The following is a 20,854-nucleotide window of genomic DNA, read 5'->3' on the forward strand; positions in this document are numbered from 1 at the left end:
ATTCCATCCTACAGAATACGTGTCCACCAGTTTATACACAATTCGTCTCCATTGTTCTGTCTTCCTTTTTATCGTTTTTTTTTAGCTCTGGCATGAAAGCACTCACATGCATTTGGTTAAGTTCTGTGGCTTCCAATCATCCACTGAGCTGCATAATTTTATCAGACAGGTGTTAAACATTATGAGCACACATTTGGGTAAGTCTTACACATACACACAAGCTTACACACGTTGAGAATATAAAGATCAAACTGCTTGATGGATTGCCTTCTTCAGTAACACAATGTTCATTTTAAGAAGTCATTGGAAGTCATTTGCTTTTAGGGTTTCCGTCTTATCTTTGGGGTATTATAGAGATTATTGTGCATCTAGAAGGGCAGCAGAATTATTCAGCCCAATAAACCTCCACGCTAAGGGGAGTTATTCCGCTCTTTAGATGACAGTGCTCTTAAAATATGCAAAACGTCTTTTTGTAAATTCTTGCTTTTCTTCATTTGCTTAATGAAATCACCATGAAACACGTTTGCATCAAACCTTGCTTGTTGCAGGACTGGCACACCAACAAGAAAAATGATGAGCAGCAGACTGTTCGGAGCGCACTGGGCCTTTTTTTAGATGGGTTAAAAATGAACATTTCAGAATGTGATACAACGATCTGTGTTTTTCTGTGTTTTTGTGTCTTGTGCTTTTCTCTTTTGTATCATAGAAGAAGGTTCATTTATTCATATAGCCCCAAAACACTGAATTAAAAAACTCATAATTGGGCATAACTAGAGCTATTTGATGTGAACATAAGCTGAGGCATTTTCATTTTCTATTTTTTTTCTCCTAAATTTTTGGATGTACAGATAATCAAGTTAAGAAAAAGACAAAGGAACCGACATAACCAATTTAAATTTGTTTAAATACAATAAATACTTTTTATAGATACTCACAGAAAACATTGTATCAAAGGAAAATACACTGAGACGTGGTATACACATACAAAAGTATTAATAACCTACACGATCAGTCCTAATAAATTGCTTGATGATTTTTAAAAAATTTCTGTTTTCATCGCAGTTTCAATATGGAGCCAAGTTACGACTTCCTGCACATCTACGAGGGCGAAGACTCCAATGGGCCACTTCTAGCAAGTCTTCAAGGCAACCAGGCTCCAGAACGGATAGAAAGTAGTAGCAACAGACTTTTCCTGGCTTTCCGATCTGACGCCTCGCTGGGCATGTCTGGATTCGCCATTGACTATAGAGGTAATTAAAGCATGTCTTTGCATATTTCACAACAATAACAAAGCTATGATTAGAAAGTTCTTCACTGATATATATTGGCCAGAATGAACTACAGTAGTAAAAAATGTATGGTTGTAGAGGTAGTATTTGTGCTGGTGGTTCTAAACATCCTGCATTAGTACTACAAATCATCAGTAGTTACAGTGTATAGTAGAGTATAATGGCAGGAGTAGCTCTATGGTTGCTGCATTAGTAGATGTCGGATGGCAGTAAGTAGTAAATTACTTGTTTTAGTTGTAGTCGATGCAGATAGCACTGGCAGCGATTTGTCTGGACAAATGAATGCTTTTCTATGTTTTTTAGAAAATAAAATGTACTTCATGAATATTAGCAAGTTTCAGTACACAATGATACAAAACAGCCATTGTGAATAAATTATGCGCTTTTTAAATTTAATGACTAAAATGTCAATACATGGTTGCCAGGGAGCAGACAGCTAAGATTTTAATCTGTCTACTCCTATTAATTTTGCTCCATTTCAGCTGAAAGGGCATCCATGTCTGAACATCAGTTGTTTACCTCTGCAGATTGTGACACATGATTTAACAGCTCTAGTTCATTTTGAACCCAGTTGTTTTGCTCACTGGTGGCTGGAGCTGCCTTTTCATATCTGCGTCTTCACATCTCGCACCTCTGTACTCTTGTAGTTATTCTTTACCTCACATCTGACATCTCTCTAATTAAAAAAAAACAGCCTTAATAATTTCCCTGTTTCAATACTTGCCTTCCACCTCTCCCTGCCTGTTTTTCTCCATCACATTCTCTTGGGGTGATTACAGAAAGCAAAAAATAAAGGGTGGTTTTTGATTATGGCTGACTTAATCTCTCTTTTCCGTACCTTTTCTTTTTTGATGATTCCATTGACCAATACCACTGTGCAAAATTATAACAGCACCTTTTCTAAATCACCTGGGAAGCTGTGGGGCAGCATCTGACACTTATATTAAATATAATAGAACAATTGAATGTTTAAATAATGAAAAAAAAAAGTGCTGTTCAAGTAGTTTGACTTTGCCTTTGTGTAGTAACACAAACACTCTCTCTTGTACACAGAAAAACCAAGAGAGGCCTGCTTTGACCCAGGCAACGTAATGAATGCCAGTCGAACAGGGTATGACTACAAACTGGGATCACAGGTCTCCTACAGCTGTCACCCCGGTTATACAATAGTGGGGGATGATACCATCACTTGTGTCATGGGGCACGATGGAAAGCCAGTGTGGGACAAGACGTTGCCATCATGTAAAGGTAGGAGAGAAACAAATTAATTGACTCATGTTTTCCTCTATTAATAAATAGAGGAAACAAGAAAAAAGAAGATGAAATACACGTTTTTTTTTATATCCAAATAAAAATATGTTCACCCAGATAAGTCAAAAGACACACTTTCGCTGGCTTTTGGTGGTTTTTTTGGCATTCGTCCTTACACATGGAGCTACTGCAAAGTGTAACTGTCAGGCATAAATAATGTTCCATACATGCTTGAGTTGTATCCTTTACAATTTACATGTCATGTGATTCAAGATAGGAACCTTGTTATGTGTGTGTGTATAATGTTTAAGGTAGTAGAGATCTGACTTAGTGGCATGTGGTTATAAGCTTGAGGTAAGTCTCACAGTGAGGTAGATGACCAAAAGACAACATTTTAAAATGCACAGGTACACAAAAACATATGCACACAGACACACACACACAGAGACGGACAATGCATACTTATAACTAATTCGTTATTCATGCCTTCCAACACCTTGAAAATGCTCCTTTGAAATCTAATCTGTATTTAATAACGTCTAAGAGGCAGAGAAGGTATTACTGGATGGGAATGGGAGAGAATAAAGATGGGATAATTGCACTCAGACCATCATTTTAGCATTTTTTAAAAACTGGACAGCAAGAGAAAGAGCTTGTCAAGTAATTTTTATCTCATCTTCTCTTTTCATTCCAGATAATACTGCCACTCATGACATTTCAATGTGTTACAGTTAACAGGGAGTACTAACTAACCTCAGATTTGGAAAGTTCCCCGACGTAGTTCTTTGTGCAGCTTTTGTTTGAAGCTGCTATGATCTGTTTTTCAGTGGTACTCAACAAGAAAGGATGAATTCAATGGAAGCTAAATTTCAAATGTGTAGGATTGCATTAATCATCAAAGGGAATTAGTTTGTCCAACTGTTACTCATATAAGAAAAACTTTTAATCTTTTAACATTACACTAGAATTAAATAAATAGATTAAAAAGAAGATAGGATTCAGGATATTATGTGAGGATTCTTTGGCATCATGTTGTGCCGACATCCTCAAAGACGTCATAGTGCAATAGGTAACCAGCAGGACTGCACCTTCAAAGTGCCAAAACCAGGGTGACACAATTTGTTGTGTAGCCATAGAACAAAGAAGTTCACTCACCAAAGTCCTCTTGATTACTCACTTGGATTTTAAGAACAAAATAGGACTTATATGGCCTCTTCTCATCAGCCCTTGTAGTTTGGACAAAGCTCTCTTCCCTTTACTCTCCATTCTCAAGTGTCTGCTGTAATCTCCTTTGTTGTTTTCATTGTAACGTCAATAAAAGGGATAAGAACAGAAATTACACTGTATAAAAGTCACCATCAAATAAGTGTGAAAAACAAAATCACAATAAAACTGTACAAAACAGGAGCAACTGTACAAAAGAGCACCAAAGGCTGGTTCATTTGGGGGGGGGGGAAACAACCTCCAATCTGTTCTTTTGCCATATTGTGAAAAGTGTTAAACTGATTCACAGTCGTTTTTATTCTTACACACGATACATTAATTATTGAACTGTCCACACAGAGACAAGAGAATTGTATAAACTACTATGCCAGTCATAGATTTTTTTTTGTTTGTTTGGTATTACCAGAGTGATAGCAGACTGCAGTAACTCAGCATTTATTTTCCACAAAACATTGATTTTTTTTTCAGGAACATTTTCTTGCACTGGTTTATAAGCTTCGCTGTTTGAGTGGATTCTCCTCATACTTCTGACACTTTCAACATCTGTTGTAATGAGTTACCATGCCAACGGAGAAGCTGTTTCCAAACAGAAGCAGCTTTCCAAATGCCAACTAAAGCTTGAAAAAAAAAGATTGCAAATCCCCAAGGTGTGAAAATGCTGTTAATGTCAAGCAGGAGCAAGACAGAAGAATAGGTAGGAAGTTTAAACCAAGTCTCTGCTCTATCCTGATCAGGAATGTAAGACTGTTAAGAAAATGAAATGGATGACCTTTGACTGCTCATGATGACACAAAAAGAATTTTGTGAATTCAGTATTAATTGTTTCATTGAGACATGGCCGTGGGAGCATAAACTGAACTCCAGTGCCTCTCCACCCTGATTTCAGATGATACAGATACACACAGACACCAAGGACGGTGGCAAAAGCAAAGGTAGAAGTATTGCAGCGTTTGTTACACAGATGGTGCAATTCTGGACATGTCACTGTAAAGTCTATATTATCTACTAAGAAAGTTCACCTGAGTTCAAGTAGCATCGTGTATCTTACCGTGACTGAAAGAAACCGAACAAACTGATTAAGCTGGCTTAAGTGTGATAGGGACTGCTCAGGAGCCCCCGGAGCTGACAGTGCAAAGACAAAATACTGCAACGAAGTTGATGAACATAATAAACAGTGTGTTCAGTCAGAGGCTTCTTCACCTCTGCTGGAACACAAAATATAATCGGAGGTAAGTCCTTCTAGTAGTGATAATAATCACAACTAGTGATAATTAATTCACCCAAATTTAAACAGTAGCCCTGATAGTCAGTGGATTAGTTATTTTCTGTGTTTGCTCACAGCCGGTTCTAAGTTTTTCCTTTTTGTCCTTTTTGTCCTTTTCTTTGAGATGTACGTACACACGGATCGATCTCCCATGATTGCCATCACCTACACTATGAGTCGAAGCAGGGAAATCTTTTCTAAACTCTGTCCTACCCAGTAATCTTGCACTCATACTCCCCCGACTCATCTTGCACACTGAATTTTCTCACCACATAGTTAAGGAAGTTTCTCGGCCTTTCTGTCTGTCCGTCTGTCTATCTTTGGACAGCTCCTGGGGCTTTTAGACCAAACTCATTAGACAGGGTGAGACCTCTTTAAATAATACATTTCTACTTACACTCCCTCCATCCCCTCACTTCCTCTCTTTAATCCCTTTTCACACATCTCTCTTTCTTGTCTTACTCTTTCCATTTCTATATAACTACTACCTCCCACTGTTATTTTACCTTCCTCCCACCTTCTCTGTCTGTGTCTGATTTACTCTGTATTTTCCTCTCACCATTTCTCTCTAACTCTCTCATCCCTTCTTGCTTTCACTCTGTGTCACACACTCACACACACACACATAAACACCTCCCATCTCAAACCGCTCTTTTATTGGTTTCCATGGTAACTAAGAGCTGGTGCAAGAAAGAAGGAATTCTCTGTGACTGTTGATAGGGTTGTGTGTGTGTTTGTGTGTTCATGTGTGCACGCAAGAAAGGAGGAGAGATGCACAAAGATAAATTGAGAGTCTATTATAGAGTGCCGCCTAGAGGCAATATTCACACACAAATACATTTGTGCATGCACACACAAATAAATTACACTTTACCAGTCAGTGGCAGGATGAAGTAAGTGAACCCTTTGGCAATTAGGTTTTTCCTGTCAAGAAATGTAGTCAGTTATAATTTATTTCAACTCACAATGTAAATCAGACAATTGCTTTTGTCCATATGAAAAATACTTTAATCATTGACACTGTATGTTAGAAAAAGTGTACCGCTAGGCTAATCACATCAACAGAAGCTGATTTGAGATAGGAGTCAGCCAGCACCTTAGCTGGACCATTTTCCAGCATTGACACAATGGTGTGGTAGAAAACCTGGAGTCCACAAGATGCGCAAACTAATGTAAATGATGGAGAACAGAATAAGAAGAATGATTATGTATTGTGGGCTGATGTAGCTTTATTTAGGGATGGTTACAGCACATCATGATTTAGGTGGGGCGTCTTTACTGTCTCAAAGTTTATCACGGCATCTTTCAGGAAAATGTGAGAGTAGTTGTCCACTAGCTGAAACTCGATAGAGGTTAACTAATTTGACTTCTTTGACCCAGTCAGAGCACAGTTTATTGGTGTGAGTGACTCGGAGTGGTTTTGTGAAGAATAGTCCAGAATTTGTATGTTAGGGAACAGCTGACTCATCAAAAGTTATTTTCTTTTTTCTTTTCTCTCAAATTTCTGTGTTGGCCTGAGAGCCAGGAGCTAAATCAGATGTTTATGTGCATTTTTAGAATTGTAGTTGTTAGTTTTACTCCTTTTAGATGTTTCCTATTAACTCTAATGTGTCTACTTCACTGACCTGCTTGCAGTCCAGATCGCTCTCTTACAGAAACTGTTTGGCACATTATGCTTTGAGGAGGTGAATCAGATGAAGATGTCCACAGAGTGTTGAGCAGCTAAAATGTTTATTGAGCAGGAATAGAAACATCCATTGTTGCACAACTGCAGTAATTAAAATAATGTAATGTAATTCAATGAAAGGGTAATACAACACAATGCCACCCCTGTCTCTCTGATTACTTTTTTTGAGCCGATTGTGTCAAATTCCAGATTCTTTTTTTTTTTTTTTGCTTTTTGTATTTATTTAATTCTACATATTATGAAGTTGTTCAGTCTGAAAATAATTTATTCTGCCTTTGTATCTGTTAGATAAAAGTTCAAAACAAATTAATAAATTATATATTTAGGTTTTTGTTACCTTTATTTTAAAAACTGTGTCATTAAATGACAGACCAAAAGGTCTTCTCATTTTCCAAAGTTTTCATGATGAGAATATGTAGATGAGTCCGTTTACTAATGATGGGAATCTTCGAGGAACTGAAGTTACCATAACTGCTGCGTTCATAGTTTTCGAAAACGCTTATGGTAAAACTGTAACACAACTTTAAAAGTTTGGGACATTTCAGAAATCCTTTCCTGTGCTCTGACTGCAACCTTAAGCGCTCTCATTTGTGAGTATGAGGGAAACAGGAAAATAAGACACCGACATTGAGAGGTAGAACTATGAATCTGTTCTGTATGTATGTGGATGATCAAAGCTCATGTATATGTGAGTGAAAGGGAGCGACTTGCGTCGCATTTTTTGCATTCATTGGTGTGTGTTTGAGAGCGAGGGTGCGAATGATCAAAGAATGTGTGTGGAGGCTTTTGATAAGCCTGACACCTGAGCCTAGAGCAGCACCTCCGGGGGATTGTGGGTGGATCAAGACAAGACCTCTAGACCTGAGGGTTGAAATGCAACAGCACAACAAAAATCAATCCAAAAAATATCAATCAATATCACTGCACAGAATCAGGAGGCGAGGAAAGAAAGGCGAACATTACTACAATGCTTTAGGAAACAAGAAGAAACAGATAGGGATAGAAGTGTGTGTGTGTGTGGGGGGGGGGTGACGAGTGGGAGGGTGTGCAGCAACTGTCTAGCAAGGGAGTAGAAAGAAGTTTTCAAGCGATTTTAGTTTTTGGCACGTAATTTTTTTTCATTGGGCAGGCATTAGCCAAGGATATGGGGCAGGTTCTAATGTGTTTATAGTATATAGTATGCTTATAGTCTCATAAACTTCCTCAGAGTTTGAGCCTTTTATTCACAATTTCATCAAGACTAAAATGCTGAAGTCTTTACTTGAGAGAGTTACCGTTAAGATATGTTTAAGGAGATGCTCAAGCCTAAAAGCTGATATGATTTAGGCTTTATGAATCCACCAAACGTTTGCACCACCAACTTCAACAAGTGCAGAGGTGATGATCGTTAAAGTCTGTCACACAAGGGATCACAGCCAACTCCAGTGGTGCATATGCCGGCCAACTGTCAGAGGTACACTGTTGTATTAGGTAGACCGTGAGAGGAGGAAGGATAAAAAAAAAGACAAAACATGGGAAGTGTGTTGTGTGTGCTGGATAAGAAAACACTGACCGTTGTGGTCCCAGCTGCTGTTTTGTGTGCAAACAACTGGAGACACGTAAATGGCGGTGACTTCTCCCTGCAAAACTTTCAGTGTGAGTGTCACACACCAACATATTGGTGCCACACAAGGTTTACTACTCTTGGAGATGTTAAAGATGAATCTTTAGAGCTGTTGTTAGGTCGGTTTCTTGCGGGTCATGCATTAGTTCTGTGTGCTAATAGGAATTTTGAAACTGCAGCTTTGTGTTAAGGAGATCTCCCGCTGTGCTCCAGCTCTGCACCTATTAAATATGGTCATTTAAGTCTGGGTCCTCTCGGGGGTTTAGACCAGTGGCATTAACCACTCTGAAGAGGGTGCAGCAGAGCTTCTATCGAAGTTAGAAAATAATCATATAATCATCATTCTCACTGCTTTATAGAGCCATGGGATGTCTTGTTTACAAGTATTTTTTTTTTTTTGTTCTGGGCTATCCACAGTCTGCCCTCGACCAATTGAGACATTACTCTTTTTTTCAAAAGATGTTTTGTCAGTTTCACATAGCAAGTTACAGTATAAGATAACAACTTGAAAAAGAAGTTTATTTATAATCAGTTCTCTCTTTGAAAACAGACGCACATGCAAATATGCATTCACAGATAGAGATCAAAAGCTTTATGGCTTAAAGCTTTCATATTTAAAAAAAAAAAAAAAAAACTTTGAGTCACAGGAGTCCAAGTGGTAATTGGGGACATGAAATTTTCAGTAAACAAAGCAACTTTAAAGCGAAATATAAAAAAAATAAGACTCTGGCCATCTTCTATTGCAATGGGCAATGCTCCCAGTGCTCGGAAATTAATGAAAAAGAGAAAGAATAAATCAAATCCAAGAGTTCTATTGCCACATGGCATTTTCCAGTAGCTAAAGTAAAGGAAAGGGGATGAAGCTTCAGACAACAGTGACAATTTTGTTGTTGTTATATTTGTTACTGTCTAGTTCTACTATCTGCATTGTAGTATTAGTGCACAAATGTTTATTGTGGTTTTCCTTGTATGCTGCAAGGTGTTAAGTGAAAGCCAGCATTCCGCTTTAAAGGGGATTTCGCATAGGTTGCAGCGGGCGCTGCGCTTTGCTCCCGAACCCAAACGCATGTCCAACCTCAGTGCAGCACAAAGTTGGGCATGCTGTCTGTCTGCTCTGCTTTGAAGTTAAAACAGTTTGGGCACAGCACCCTGTAATAACATGTTGACATGTCCAGTCCAAAGGATTTTGGCAGATCTCAACAGATCGCCCACCTCGCTCCCTGAAAGTGTCAGTTGCTCCCTATTAAGCTTGAAAACTTGAAAAGCTTTAAAAAAAAAAAAAAAAAAACTCCCCTGTGCACTGCTCCGGAAAGAGCCTAAACTCTCTGAGCTCCAGTTTTGCCCTGACGATATTATGAACCCACACCATCTCATCTGCTGCTTGTCTTGTCTTCCTTAGTAACAGTAATGCCAGGGTTTTCCTCTGACTGCTCGAGAGAGACATCCTGCGTCCAAGTCTGCAGCTGGAAAAATTAGCTACCTCCTGGATATATTTTTGGTTGCCTTGCAATTGGCACATAAATAGAGCACAATACTTCTCTTGCAAAATGTTTCTTTTGCCATTTGAGTCAACTGAGCTCAATTTCAGCAACTCATACTTTTCGGTACCAAACATTAAATGAAGTTGGCGACAGGACTGGAAGAGCAACACAAGGGATGATATTAAGTCTGTGTACAAATATGCAGGCTTTAGACATCACTCACCTACTTAGTCATTTTTAACCTTTCTATACTAGGTGAATGTTGCTGAGAGCCAAGCTCCCTTTTTCGGTGGTGCCATGATCACGCTCACAGAACAGTTATCTGCTGAAAGGTTCTGCTGCTGCAGCCGGGAGTTAAGGTCTTTTTTCTCATTGATAGTAATGAGGGAGGGTAAAGCGTTACTTTGCTTTCTCACTTCTAAATTAAGAAGCCAGCCAGGGGTTTCAAATAAATTAAAAAAAAAGCACATATGATAGAGAATTGGTAAGCAGACCTAGACTGTGTGGTGTGATGAGAGTGAAATCACTTGCAAGTATAATTTGAATATCAACAGTTAATATTTACGAATGGTGTTTTACTTTAAAGGTTTATTATTCTGTTTTAACACTTAATAACAGAAAACACGTATTTATAATAGAAATATTTACTGGCGTAATTATCTTCCTACCAGAGAGGAGTATTGCAATCAACAAAATAGCATGTAGTAACTCAGAATGTCCTTCTTTTAAACATTTCATTCTGTTTGTGCTTTCTTTTGATTTCTCAAACTGTTTTTCTTCATTGAGTGCTGCTTCTGTGCTCACCCTTACAACAGCCTAACCCACCCATTACCTGCTTAGATGCTTATCAGATATATTAACAAGGTTAACAAAATTCTGTGAAACAAAGACCATTTTCAACACGTAGGACTTGTGAACTTGGTGAACATTATCAGTATCTGGGGACTCACACTGATACAGCTCTGTCATTTGCACATTCCCTCCCAAATTGTTTATTAATTTCATGGAGACCAAATTATTTCTCCAAGGATTTATCTGAGTAAGGCACAAAGTTCTCCCTGGCTGGCATTAAACATGCAGGTGAAGAACAAAAAGATCTGTCAGTCTGGCCTTTATGTAAGAAAATATTCTTTACACCTGAAATTTTTTTTATTTTTTTTTCTGAGGGTGCAAAATGATTTCATCTTTAAAAAAAACTTCCAAATTAGAAGTTAAAAATGATTCTTTCTCTCAACAGCTCCATGTGGAGGACAGTACGGTGGATCTGAAGGTGTTGTTTTGTCACCAAACTATCCTTTAAACTACACCATGAGACAGACCTGCTCATATTACATCACTGTGTCCACACAGTTTGGTAAGTATGACATTGGTGGCATTATTTGTGTCTACAAATGTTTCAAGGAAAACAACAACAAGAGGAATTTATATCTAATTATTTTTTCTTTCTTTCTTTCTTTTTTTTTTTTTTAAGTGGTGTTCGGTCAGTTTGCAGTTTTCCACACAGCGATGAATGACTCAGTGGAACTATTTGATGGAGGCAGTGAAAATGCTCGATTGCTCAGCTCCTTGGCTGGCTCACATTCAGGCAAGTCTGTGTACTAATTCTAGCATTAGACACAGTTGAGTGAATTTGATGGGGTTTTACTATAATCAAAGAAACTTTCTTTCGCTCACTATGACTTAGCATGACATTGCATTTTGGAAGAGGAGTGGTCTGGTTTTCATTTTTCAAACAGACCCCCCCCCCCCCCCCCCCATTTTCCTCTTTCGTGCTCCTGAACTTATCGCTAAAAAGAAAAATCATGAAATCGTCTGTGAAACAGCAGCTCTTAGGGGCTGTAGAACACAGCGCCGCTGGTCTTTATTGCAATTTATTTGACAGTGATGTATTTGGTGAACATTCATTAAGAGTTATCTTTACAAGAAGAAATCAGCAGCTGGATGAGTCTCAGCGGGGCCATACAATATACAGCACAGAAGCACTTCCCAGCACAACTATTTCCATACCATCAATCTTTGAGTCTTCCCAGCTTGGCAACAACTCGGCCCTCTGCATAGTAGCATGCCATGAATTGACTGATATCGACATATGGCAAAATCGGATCACAACAATGTGGATCCCAAAGTGTAAAAAATGAAATATGAAGAAATGTGGTTCATATAAAACAGCTCCTGGCAAAATGTGATGCCTTTGAGTTTTCCTTTTATGTGAGCGTTTGTATGGCCTCTCCAGGGGGAATTCTGTAGGACTATCCCAGTGGAACTCATATTAAGTTTCCCCTTTGTGAAAATCAGGGTTCTTTATATGATTTCTCTGAAATGTTCTTTTTTTTGTTATTATCTTGTGTGAAGAATTTAAAGCTGTTTGATGAAGGATAAGACTGCAACTGACAGTAAAAGTGACTTTATAGTAGTAAGTATGAAGTACATGCCAGTTTGATTTAAAACAAGCTAAAAGACAGATATCACAACACCATAGGACATTTGTGATCAGGGCAACAATGTTAACTGCTGGTTTTGTGTGCACTTCATGCCTAAACAGATCACTTATCATGGGATAAATGGTGCAGCAAATGAAGCCATATTATTTTGTTGCCAGCTACCTCACACCTGAATTAGTCCTCAGGAAAGTGATACAATCCCACATTGTATAATATGGGAAGCCCAGCTTATTCTTTAAAGTTGATTTGTGTTGAGGGGTTCTTTCTCTTTTAGGCTAAAAAAAAAAAAGAATTAAACAAAGCAGGCTTCATGAAAATAATGTTTTTTTGTTTTTGTGTCACACATACACATACACACGCATCTTGACGCAACTAATCATGGTTCTAAATGTCAGCCTCAACAGGCCATGTTTTCCTCATTTATCACTATTACTGCCACTGCCTGCGTATGTCTGTACGTATAAATCTCTGTTTGCGTGTGTCTGTTTGTCGGTATGTCGGCTGCATTTTCCCTTCTAATTTAAGTTGAAAAAAGAATAAAAAATGAAAGAGAATCCCTGCCAATTCAGTTAAATGAACGGGGACTCAGTGTGTGGTGAGTTTTTGAATAGATGGTCTTTGCTGGCGTGTGTTCATATGGAACTGTACATTGTTTCTGTATCTCAAGCATCTGCATTGAGATAAAAAGAGGGGAAAACATTTTTGACCATTTCCAGAGAGAAGTTTAAGCTGTATTGGCAGTAATATTTATTAATATGCATGTGTTTGTATTTGGCTATACTTATCACAGGTGAGACATTGCCACTGGCAACCTCCAATCAGATCATGCTTCGGTTCAATGCTAAAAGTGGCCAGTCAGCTAGAGGCTTTCATTTTGTCTACCAAGGTAACTCTCGCTGTTTGTTTCTGTTTTGATCTTACTTCAAACATACTCGCACATACTTCTGAAAATTATGAACATAAACATCTTTATGTTTCTGTTTCCCTGTCATTTTTGTAGCGGTGCCTCGGACCAGCGACAGTCAGTGCAGCTCAGTGCCAGAGCCTCGGTATGGGAGACGACTCGGTTCAGAGTTTTCAGCAGGTTCTGTGGTTCGCTTTGAATGCAGCCCAGGCTATTTGTTGAAAGGTTCCAGTGCTATACAGTGCCAGGCTGTACCAGGTGCCCTTGCACAGTGGAATTCTACAACACCAACCTGTATAGGTGCGGCAAACAAGACTGAAATGCATGAGGAAATGTGTGGATGTAACAAGCTGCACCTCCAAAAAGCATGTGGAAGATGAGTGTCCTAAAATGTCAACACAACATTTCATTTTGCATATACAGAAATCTAAACAGTTACATCCTTCCTATAGAAAATAATAGCTGAGATTATAATATCACCAAGATGACAACAACTGCTTTAATGATAATTAAAAAAAAAAATCTCTCATCATGATTGTCCACAAGAATAAAGCACGGATGACATCTTAATCAATTGGGTTACTCCATAAATCATTATTTTTTTATTTTGACTGCAGTTCAAACATACTTAATATGTGCTGGTGTGAGATCTCTTTGCTGAGAGCTATCTTAAGCAGCTTCAACTGTCACAAGAGTTTTACCATAGATAATATTTGTTCTGTCTGACTCCCTGCAGAGGTGATTTGAACTCCATATTGTCTGTCTTTGCCTATGCAAAGCTATATTCTAACATCCTGTCTTATTTGCTAGATATTCGGTTATTACATCCAGGAAATGTATATTTTATGATGTCTTCATTTTAGTTCCCTGCAGTGGCAATTTGACTGAACGTCGTGGTACAATACTGTCTCCTGGCTATCCGGAGCCCTACCCAAACAGTCTCAACTGTCTGTGGAGGATCCATGTCAGTGAAGGGGCTGGAATACAGGTATGTACACACTTATATTTAAACAAACTTAATCTTACTATATTTACACTTATTATAGTGCATGCTCATTGACCCAAATGCTGTTTTGTTATTTTATCGTTATTGTCATTGTCTTACTATTTAGATCCAAGTAATGACTTTTGCGACTGAGCACAACTGGGACTCTCTTGAGATCTATGATGGAGGAGACATGACGGCTCCAAAATTAGGGTCTTTCTCTGGTATGGCAACAAGCTCACACATAAACCTGCGTACAGACACCATGTTCACTCTGCACAAGTAGACGATGCACACAAATACACACACACACAAACACGAACATACACAAGACCTCTGATGAATTGATGTGACAGGTCTTAAACTACAGACGCACACAAATGGAACATACGTACACTGGAGAGCTCTGATGGATGAGTTATGACATGACAAAGTGATATCTATCTTGGATGAAGAATAACTGTTTTTAAGATGGTATTCTTCCAATGCGAAAGAGTCAGCAATAAGAATATCACAATGAGGTTAAGGATGAAGGAGAAGGAAAGAGGAAAGGCAAAGGAGGCAGGCAGGAATAAAGAATGATCTAACCTTTTGCAATTTCCCTGCACAGTTTCCCCTGTGACCTGCCCCAAGCACATACCTGTCACACAGCTATCACACGTAAAACATGCTGCCTATCGGGCAATACGCGCACACGCAGAGACGCACATGCATAGGTGCACACACAACTGTGCCCTTCTAAAGAAGGCACACCAGGGAGCTGCCCGCTACAACCACGGTGATCTGATGTTGACCACTGAGCAGCGTAACTGGGGCAGATAAGGGTTGCTTCTCATAAGGACCCCAAAATGATTCCCTCTCCACGTAATTTCCCAACTGCTCGCTGTAGAGAAACAAGAGTTACTGTCCATATCTTGTTTGCTGAAAAAGCAGCACAACTTGCTGTTAAAGGGATGTCTTTCTGCGCGTTAAGTCTTGTGTTGCAAACACGTTAAAGTTCCATGTCGTGGAGTGCAGATTCTGACGGTTCCTTTGAAACAAAAGCGGAAGGCTTCCCCATTCCTGGATAAAAACCCAATTCACTCTGAATAGTAATCTCCACCGGCTCAAGCAGGCAACATCATCGGCTCAGCATAAATCCAAAATTTGAGAAAGTCTTGTCTGAATGTAAAACTGGGTTAGAGCGAGCAGTGAATGATCAACATTTTTTTTCATCATTTCTCACAACATGAAAGCCTTTAAAATATGAAAACATGTCATTGTTGGGCTGATTCACACAGTAAGTGATGTAGCTACTATATAGATATGCCACATGAAACAATCTAATCTAATCTAACAATCTATTTGTCTTTTATTATCATCATCAACTCAACATGCACCAGTTGGATACTATTGAAATAAGCCATTCTACTTTGTGAAGTTTACAACAAAAACTTGTCAAGGGCTTCTGTCATATTTATCTGATTATTTTTCTGGCTTTTACAGGAACAACGGCTCCTGCCCTCCTCAACTCAACATCCAATCAGCTCCTTCTTCACTTTCAGAGTGACATCAGCGTGGTTGCAGCAGGCTTTCACCTGGAATACAAGAGTAAGATCAAGCTGCCGGGACAAAAGGATAGACAGAATGGCAAAATGTTGGAAAGGCTTAAAAGAGACAATACTCACTGAAGTAAAACAAAAAAAAAAGATTTTACATTTTGTCCCTTCTTACCTGGAATGCAGACAAACACACGCACAGCAGTGCTGCCAAAACTTCAGCATCAAATAACAAGAGTCAGTGACCTGAACTGGTACTGCCTGAGAGCACACACACATGCTGAGACCCACACTGAAGCACACACACAGAACACACACCTGGAGGGACGGAAACAGAATCACGTAGGCTCAGACAAACTCAGACTTATACACACAGTGCTTTTTGCTTGTGCCACGAATGCACATAAATCCAATTAGAATAAATGCACACTTGGACAAATATGCAGACATACACACATATAGCTATAGACACAGATATTAACATCATGCTTTTACGCACCTGTCAGGGCATAGTTGTGCTTTTCAGGCCTGCGTAGTTATTTTAGCTTAGAATCACTTCTAGATCAATGAACATGTCCCCTTTTGTGAGAAAATATGAGAGTTCTAGTGTGTATGAACTAGTATTTTTTCGGTGGAGATTTCCAGGTGGGTGCACACATTTGTGACTCGATTGTATTTTTGTCAGCTCCTTGTGTGCTGACGTGCCGTCACTAAGAATGAAAACCAGGAGGACCATCCTATTTTTCTGTATTTTTCACTTCAGAGACTTTTTGAATGTAGTTACCTTGTGCTTTTCAACATGACTTTTGTTAACAGGTCCACATTTCGAGCGAAAGTAGTAAAACTGTGTAGCAGAGGATAGAGGCGATAAAAGAGGCAGACAAACCTTCAGCCTACCACCAGAAGGATCTTAATGCCACTGATGTTTTTTAATGGGACTAAGCTACTGTTTGCAGCATTTTGTTTGCGGATCTAAGAAGTAATGTCCTGTTTATGCAGAAAACGACAGATAGTTATTTGGGAGTTCACACCAATTCAATCCCTCGGGCAGGATTAAACGCTAATCTCTGAGGTTACATGTATAAGTGTGTGAAATTCCTGTGAAGCTTCAGGTATTTATTAAACTCAAAGGAAAGGAACATCTCTAAGCATCAAAGAGAACCTCAGCTCTGTTGCCCTTTCATAGCAGTAATTATGATAATAATATTCGCTATTACTGAGTGGGTTTATTAATCATTTCTTATAGACAGGTGTGTGTGTGTGTATGCAAGCCTCTGACAACTAAAGGTCACAAACCGTGTCATTTATCCCCTTTTCATAACAAACGTGGATTTCTATCTGAAAGTTTATCGACATGAAAATCTATGGATTTCCTACCTTGGGACATCACTGACATTGTCTCTATTTCACAGAGTAGATTTTTGTTTCTTATCACAGGCTGTATCTTGTTGATCACTCACGGGACATGAACCAAGTACACAGGTATGTCATTTTTGAAGGGGGCATATTAATAATTAGAGAGTGAGCAGCCACACCAAAATATTTTGATCAAGCAATTTTTTCTAAGAAGGGCATCTTCGGGTTCAGCTAAAAAGGGATTACCCACGCCTCATCTATAATGAATAGCTGTTGCAGATGACAGGTGACACTTTTGCTCTTTTGCTCACCGCTAAATGCGTATCAACACTTTCATCAAAGCAGAATTAGGTCCAAATTTGCCAGAGAGGTTTTTTTTTGATGACTCACAACAATTTTTTTTTAATTAGACACAACTTGGTGGAGATCTCTCAACATGCCTGATCAGTTGCAGATAAGACTGGAGACATCAAAATAATTTGCCCTTGGATAAACACTCATTGCGATCCCCCTTTCAAACAGCTTTGTTTGCAGATTATCGTTAGCCAATGTGTTTTCTGTAGAAAGAGGGAAAACAAATCCTCACAGCGGTGAATGATTGTCGTGATGATGTTCTCATCACTTTAAGCTGATAAGGGGCTTTTTTTCTAAGGGATATCTCTCACTTGTCTGACCTCACATTATCTTAAACAGAAGTATCGTAAAGTATTCAGTCAGTTAGGCTTAAATGCTGACAGTGTCTGGATGCTGTCTAGTGGCCCTTGTGGGCTGTTTTGTGGTGCTGTCAGCAGTTTACAGAGCATAACTGCTCTCTCATAGCGAACCGTGTATTAGCCCAGGGAGAGAGAAAGATGGTCAGCCAAATGGAATAGTTTCATTGATCAGTTGTCATGACAGCCTGCTGATGCTCTGCCTAATAATACAGTGTGTATATGCGTGTGTGTGTGTGTGTGTGCACAGCGTCATGCAGCTTTGCCACTTATACTCCTAAAAAAAGTCACCCTTATTCCCCCTCAGCAAGCACACTCTCATGTAAAAGTCACTCATGCGCACACACTCACAAATGCCATTCAGTGGAGCTATAGGCCACCTGTGTGTGTGTGTGTGTGTGTGTGTGTGTGTGTGAGCACAGTGGGATCACAGCATTTTGCTGGTAGGAAGGTAGATAATGAACCAACAAGACCAGACACACAAGCAAACATGCACAAACATTCACTCCTCTGTCTGCCCTTCCTTCTCCCTCCATCCCTTTTCCACCCATGTGTTTCCATGGTAACGGCTCTGGGGCAGTCTCCTGCGGAAGTTTCCACGTACACACACCAATGAACACACAAATACACTCCCACCGATGCTATTTGATAAAGGGTCTCCCGCAGCCAAACTTATTACGAGCGTGTTTAACCTTTGTTATGTTAGAAGAACATTACTGAAGTCATTCTGTTGCTCTCCCATATTTTCATGCACATTTTCTTTTTTTCTACAGTGGTCAATTCTGTGTATGAGACACAACAAGACTTTAATCCTGCGATTGTTTTTTCCATCAAACAAAGTCGAAACGTTTCTCATTTCCCCCGTATTATATTTTACTTACAACAATAATTGCTGAATGCAGAGGTAAACTGGTGTTTTTTTCTCTTTATTCAAATAAAGAGAAAGGTGATGTAGTAGTGAAAGATAAAAAAAAGTTTCCATTGACAAGTGTGATAAAAGCAAGGCTGAGAGGAGTGACTTTGCTTTTATTCTAGCATGAAGTAAAATGACCTTAGTTGACCTTGATAAGTTTGATAATAAAGCAAAACTCTGCAGTCTGCTGTTTAGTTGTGTGTAACTTTAAGAATTGATGATCATGCCAGAATGACTTTTTCCAATTTGTTAGGAGTCAGAGACCAGCAATATTTATGAAGAAAGGGTAGCAGTAAAATTTATAATAACAACAACACAGTACATTTTTTTCTTTTCTTTTTTCTTTTTGTTACAGCGGTTGGTCTTACCACTTGTCCAGAACCAATGATTCCAGCCAATGGCATTAAAACAGGAGACCGATATATGGTCAATGAGGTGGTGGCTTTCAGCTGTGAACCTGGGTACACACTACAGGTATGTGTACACAAATACGCGTGTGTGTATACACACATATATGTATATATATATGCTATTGAAAATTGTCTATAAACATTAAACCGACTAATTTAGGTTGAATACATCCCCATTTTTATTTCAAATGAGCAGAAAAAAACATCACAAATGTAAAAAAAATGATGAGATTGTAACTTTTCCAACAAGTATTTTTGCTTGAAAAAGAAAGAAAAATGCACTTGAAAGATGAAAATGTACTAACATTCCCTGCTGACTTCTCTTTTCCGCATTGAACTGAGAACACTGTTTAATCACTTTCAGGGTCACTCTCACATTTCCTGCATGCCTGGGACTGTGCGTCGATGGAACTACCCTCCACCTCTTTGCATAGGTGTAGAACAAACGCAAACACACACACAGCACCGCTGACTGTATTTTGTTAAGAAACATCAATCCAGTGGAGAGGAAAATATACGGGTTTCATACTTTGAAGCAAGATAACAGAAAAGTTTAAGTAGATTAGAGAATTCTGAAAAATAAAACTTTAGAAGCCGCAGGTTACTTTTCCATTTATTTTTCTCACTCATTTTGCCTTTTGTTCTTTGATGTCTTTGCCAGCTGAATTGTTTAAAGTGACTGTAGCCGCTCACAATACAAATCACGTTATCATTGTGATATTTACTCTTCATTTTGACTATGATTTCATTAGTTAATCTCAGGCACTTTAAATTAGATTTGTGGAAGCAACAAACTTTTTTTCACTGAAGTAGGTTCAGCAATCAATTGGATCAATATGTCTGCTGGTTTCAAACACCACCGGTAGTTGTTCTTTGAAGTGAGAGCCGAGTCTTCCTTACATCTGCAACACTGTTGAGGGACCTTGATTCCATTGATGTGTGTGTAAAAGTAAACAATTCTGACCGTGGGGAAAGTCTTTAGAGGAGATTTTTAGTTCAACTTAATCTTGACCGAACAGGAATAACCTTAACAAGTACTACTACGTTCCCCGTTGTTTTTTTTTTTTTATGTTAATTCCAGCAACAGTACATATTACAGTTATAGAATTTGGATCAGCCTATTCATGTCAAAACGGTGAAAAGTTAAAACCATGATCTTTATCGTACAATGTTCGTGCGTTAACAATGTGTTTTCTGCGCATGTGCTGTCAGCTCGTTGTGGCGGGGTCTTGTCTGAGATGAGTGGTGTCATCCTCAGTCCGGGTTTTCCTGGCAACTACCCCGGCAACCTTGACTGCACCTGGCAAATCACCCTGCCAGCTGGATATGGTAAGCCCTGCGTTATGAGACAGAAGAGCTCTCCTTAATAGGAGGTGTCACATAAAGTACATCTGCTGGCATAGTTGGGAAACATAGACCTTCTTTTTTTTAGCTCAGAATGTGCAGCAGTTTTACCATGTGTTAACTGCAGGCTGACACATGATGTGAGCTGTTAAATGACTATAGCAAGTGATGGTTGGAATTGGACACAGTTTGTATCATTTTGTGTGCATGGCACAAATTTACAGAAATGACGACAGTTTACTGTAATGACAGGAAAACCAGACTCCATAAAGCTATCGAGAGCTTTATTGCCATAGTCTCATACAACCAAAGTTTTTGAAATGTGTTAATTACAGTATATTACAGTAAATGCAAATTTTGCAGTTGAAACAGATGTAATCACCTTAAATAATGTAATAAATGTGAAGTAAATGTAGTATTGTTACTGCTGGTGTCTACACATGAGTCAGTCTTT

The 20,854-nt window shown here is 38.9% G+C and overlaps 1 protein-coding gene across 1 annotated transcript in view; it reads left to right on the forward strand.

Moving 5' to 3' along the window:
- LOC140302486 (CUB and sushi domain-containing protein 1-like) overlaps positions 1-20,854 on the forward strand; it is a 275,604-nt gene that overhangs the window by 185,892 nt on the left and 68,858 nt on the right. Inside the window, exons 30-41 of the mRNA XM_072381305.1 lie at positions 1,063-1,250; positions 2,343-2,537; positions 11,037-11,153; positions 11,271-11,384; positions 13,031-13,126; positions 13,241-13,444; positions 14,008-14,132; positions 14,257-14,353; positions 15,615-15,719; positions 19,002-19,120; positions 19,421-19,490; positions 20,269-20,385. Coding sequence (XP_072237406.1) covers positions 1,063-1,250; positions 2,343-2,537; positions 11,037-11,153; positions 11,271-11,384; positions 13,031-13,126; positions 13,241-13,444; positions 14,008-14,132; positions 14,257-14,353; positions 15,615-15,719; positions 19,002-19,120; positions 19,421-19,490; positions 20,269-20,385 — 1,547 coding nt within the window. The remainder of the gene's footprint in view (positions 1-1,062; positions 1,251-2,342; positions 2,538-11,036; positions 11,154-11,270; positions 11,385-13,030; positions 13,127-13,240; positions 13,445-14,007; positions 14,133-14,256; positions 14,354-15,614; positions 15,720-19,001; positions 19,121-19,420; positions 19,491-20,268; positions 20,386-20,854) is intronic.

This window comes from Leuresthes tenuis, unplaced genomic scaffold (assembly GCF_036924035.1).
Source record: "Leuresthes tenuis unplaced genomic scaffold, fLeuTen1.0.hap1 SCAF_2, whole genome shotgun sequence".
Classification (NCBI taxonomy): Eukaryota; Metazoa; Chordata; class Actinopteri; order Atheriniformes; family Atherinopsidae; genus Leuresthes; species Leuresthes tenuis.